General features: G+C 31.9%; 1 protein-coding gene across 1 annotated transcript in view; it reads left to right on the top strand.

The window, feature by feature from the left end:
* Positions 1–862: 862 nt before the first annotated feature.
* The window catches only part of LOC106473819 (formimidoyltransferase-cyclodeaminase-like), a gene marked incomplete at its 3' end in the record, with an annotated part of 13,189 nt that continues 9,324 nt past the window's right edge, over positions 863–4,727 (top strand). The window contains exons 1-2 of the mRNA XM_013934494.2: positions 863–1,245; positions 3,583–3,766. Coding sequence (XP_013789948.1) covers positions 1,189–1,245; positions 3,583–3,766 — 241 coding nt within the window. The remainder of the gene's footprint in view (positions 1,246–3,582; positions 3,767–4,727) is intronic.

Raw genomic sequence — 4,727 nt, 5'->3', positions numbered from 1 at the left:
ATTAGTAAACTTAGGCCTACAAGCAACGACTAGTGAAGGCAGCTTTTAGAAACGTTAATTAAGAAATAAATAAACTAATTTGTTATCGTTACGTGGACTGAATTTCGAATTATTTTAACAAATACGTTTAAAAGAACCCGCCCAATGAAAGAACAGCGTTCTAACAAATATCACTATCAATATCCTTTGATAAAAATACGAGATTCAAAGAAACCCGACGGCTCAGTGGTAAACCTGCATGCTTTTACGACACTAAAACTCGGATTTCGATACCCGTAGTGGGTAAAACACAGATAGTCCATTGTGTAGCTTTGCGCTTAACAACAACTAAACCGAGATTCATAAAAGTGATTTGATTGATGTAGTAGTGTTGGAAGGAGTCGCAAAGTGGGGGTGCTTCGCTAGACATGCAGATTTTATAATGAGAGATTGAAAGGAAGCTCAATCTAGGGGTGTCTGGGGGCATGCCCTCTAGAAAATTGATATAATAATAAATTTCCAGTTGCTATGTAAGACAAATATGTAAAAGTTGGGGTGCCACAGAACCCCCGGATCCGACGCCTCTAGGTTGATGGATATCTTGTATTTGTACAAGGCTATTTCATGTAAACGTAATATTTCAATTCATAAAATTTGTTGCTTTTTTTGCTTTTGTAGTAGTAGTTTCCTAATTCATATTCTCCAAAACCAAACACCCACAAAGTTGTATATATATTGTTTTTGTTCCTGGCAAAATAAATCACATTGTCTCTAGTTGTAATATATACCGATAATGAACGAATGTATAAAGTTTTAGTCCAAGGTGCACTGTTGCAGAGTAAGTGGTAGTTACAAAGGTTACCGTGTTTTTGTTTTTCAAGAATTAACCTTGTCTCGTAATTTCTAAGTCTACGAAGGCGTTTACGCTGCTTGTTTACGTCGCGCGATTCGTGGAAACCGGTTTTCTTAGGTTTAAAAGAAGAGTCGAGAAGTGACCATTGCCACTTGACTGTTGGAGTTGTCAGTGCTGTGATACCTGACCCCTAAAATTTATAGACTATATCGCGTGAATAAAACACCGTTCCAGTTGCCTTGCACAACAGAGTAATTTGTTTATATCTGCGTTTAAGCGTATCTGCTAAGACGAGTTTTTCTTTGCAGTTTGTTGTTATTTTAAAATATATTATATAGTTTATTTTTCTAAGAACAATGAAAGTAAAAATCGTTGAATGTGTACCCAATTTTTCCGAAGGCCAAAGTGAGGAGGTAAGTAGCAGTGAATGCACAATAAACTTTTAAGTTTTCAAACAAAAATCATGTTCTACTTGGTAGTAATACTACTAGTACTAGGTTGAGGAAAAGAGGATTAATATGTGTATTGGAGAGTTCTAAGACTAAAATTAAGAAACAAAGTTAAGCGTTTCATTTTTAAATGCCATATACTTTGCTTTTTAGTTAACTAACCGTGATGTTGATGTTTGGTATACCGTATAGTCAGTCCTGTATAATTGCTTGTTTGAACGTAACCGATTCTAAGAACAGTAATTAGTAATATAAGAAGGCCGTTAGTTACGCTATAAGAGATAATTCCTAAGCCTCAAACAAGAGGATGAAACACAGTTTCATATGTCCATATCCCATATATAATAAGAATTGAAAGATTTGCTTTCCCCAGAGATCAAACGTTCATCAGACCCACATAATCAGTTAAAGTATTACTGTAAGCTTCACAGTAGCAGATGTAACAAAAAAAAACAACTAATTCTGTCTAAGATTTATATTACTAATAGTAAGTAAGGACAGTTTTGGTCTTGATCACCAAAGTATATGGTAATATTAAGTGTATAATTTTCACTTTTAATACTCAGGTCACCTAAACTAACCTTAGAAATACTTCCAAAAAATAGCTTAACCATGCATCTAAAAATTTTGAAACTTTTGTGACCTTAACCTCTTGAAATCAAGCTAAACATGTAACCTTAACCTCATGATATCAAATTAAACGTGTAACCTTAACCTCATGATATCAAATTAAACGTGTAACCTTAACCTCATGATATCAAATTAAACGTGTAACCTTAACCTCATGATATCAAATTAAACGTGTAACCTTAACCTCATGATATCAAATTAAACGTGTAACCTTAACCTCATGATATCAAATTAAACGTGTAACCTTAACCTCATGATATCAAACTAAACATGTAACCTTAACCTCATGATATCAAACTAAACATGTAACCTTAACCTCATGATATCAAACTAAACATGTAACCTTAACCTCATGATATCAAACTAAACGTGTAACCTTAACCTCATGATATCAAACTAAACGTGTAACCTTAACCTCTTGAAATCAAATTAAACGTGTAACCTTAACCTCATGATATCAAACTAAACGTGTAACCTTAACCTCTTGAAATCAAATTAAACATGACATTTGATAGATGCCGAGTCATATTGAATTAAAAATAAATTAAAATATGAGAAAAAAAAATACTATAAAAATGTAAACTCAAAATGTCAAATTTGACTTTAAAGGTATTTGTTTAGTAACTAAAAACAATAGTTAATGATAAAATTGATGCTTTAAGAAATTTCAAAAGAAACAATGTATGAATTTTGAAAGTGATAAATGTTTTACCTGTGATTTTAAATATTAGGAAATTCAAGGTTTTTAATATTTTTTCTTCTTTAATGGTGAAGAAAAATTTCAATTAAATGAACATTTTTTTAAAGTTTTTAACGTAAAACATATTATACAGACAACAAGGTTGTTCTTGCACACCCACCCCTGAGGAAAAGCAAAAATGAAAACTTTAAATCCATTTTTTTTAGGATTCAATGATTTCTCCCTCTTAAGCTCCAGTAAGATGGAACAAAGTACTGCCAAGGTCTTTGTCCATGTCCCTCTTTTCAGTTGTACTATTGAAAGGGTTCCTATATATGTGTACTCCAAGTTGTGGTAACCTAACTTCATTACTTTGCACTTATTATATTAAAGGTCATTTCTCCAACTTATCAGGCTATTCAAGCCAATCTGTAGTACCTCAACATCTCCAGTACAACAAGAAATAACCAAGAGTTTAGTGTCATTCATAAACTTTACTAATTATGCACAAAGCATTTCACTAGTAACAGTTTGACTTGCCTTCATTAATAGATATTTGTGTCTTCTCTCAGCTAGTCATCCTTTAATACATTTAAGGCCTTTTCCCATCCCCCATCAATGTGATTTACTTAGCAAGATTTGTAAGATTATTTTGGGATGGATGGCTTCTTTCTCGTAGTTAAATTCTGAAGACAGTAAGATGAAAGGACAGAAGTTTAAGATTAGGAAACAATAGGATAGACTCTAAGTTTTCTTTTTCTGACATTGTGAATAGCTTATGGAATAAGTTGTTGTCATCAGTAGTGGAGGCCAGCACCATATTAGAGTGCTAACTTCTTTAAAAATAAAAGAGTACAAGAATTTCATTTTTGTTGTTGTTTTTTTTCTTGGAGGTGAGTGTGCAGGGACAGCCTTAAAGGACCAATTGACTCTTTATTGCATCTTTATTATGTTAAATTTTATCTTTATTTCACAACTTTTATTACTTTTAGATCATTGAACAAATTGCTAAGTCAATTCGTAACACGGAAGGAGTTAGTCTTTTGGATATTGACTGTGGTCCCTCAACCAATCGCACAGTTTATACCTTTGTTGGTTCTCCAGATGAAGTAATTGAAGGAGCTCTTAATGCAGCTAAGACTGCATATAAACTCATTGATATGGCAAAGCATAAAGGTGAAGTTTGAGTTATCTTCTTATGGACTAATCTGGAGATATTGTGTGATGTTCTTTCATGCTAGTTGTACTGTAATATGCGGAGTGTGTAACATGTAGAAACAAAACCTACAACGGTTGATCTATATGAAGTTTTTACTGAACATGTAGGGCCTTGTAAATTTAAAATGCTTGCTGTCATTGACTGTAGCTGGATTTCTATCTGTACAGTAGTTAGGTAGATTGGAAAAGCATTAAAAACTTTGTAATTTACAAAATGAAATCAGTTATTTAGTTTCACAGAGTTACCCCTTGTTGCAGTAATATTTAAAATTTGTTTTAGTTTAAATCTGAGTTAAAAACGTATGTCTTTTGTAAGCAGTTGTACTAAATGTTATAAATTAATTTCTGTGATTGAGAACTTGATTATCATATGGTTTCAGTTTGATATAATGTTTTTTATTTTACTTTCCTGCATAGGAGTTTTAATTTTTCTGTGTTTTTATTGTCTTTTTATTAGTTAAAAACAATTAAAACCTGTACATTAAAATTAACTAAGCAACAGTTATGAGTATAATATGATGTTATGTTATTGATTAAAGTTTTGTTAGTTTTTGCTTATTACTTTCTTAGAAAGTTACAACAATCTTAAACATGGCAATGCCTTATCATTACTATTGAACTCAGCTGTGTTGAAATCAGCTCAACTAATGTACCTAAACTGTTTACTAATAATTACTATGTTGTGTTGAAATCAGCTCGACTAATGTAGGTAAACTGTTTACTAATAATTACTATGTTGTGTTGAAATCAGCTCAACTAATGTAGGTAAACTGTTTAATAATAATTACTATGTTGTGTTGAAATCAGCTCAACTAATGTAGGTAAACTGTTTAATAATAATTACTATGTTGTGTTGAAATCAGCTCAACTAATGTAGGTAAACTGTTTAATAATAATTACTATGTTGTGTTGAAATCAG

This window comes from Limulus polyphemus, unplaced genomic scaffold (genome assembly GCF_000517525.1).
Source record: "Limulus polyphemus unplaced genomic scaffold, Limulus_polyphemus-2.1.2 Scaffold6529, whole genome shotgun sequence".
Lineage (NCBI taxonomy): Eukaryota > Metazoa > Arthropoda > Merostomata > Xiphosura > Limulidae > Limulus > Limulus polyphemus.
The sequence above is the reverse complement of the archived record's forward strand: the minus strand, read 5'-3'. Positions and strand labels throughout refer to the sequence as shown.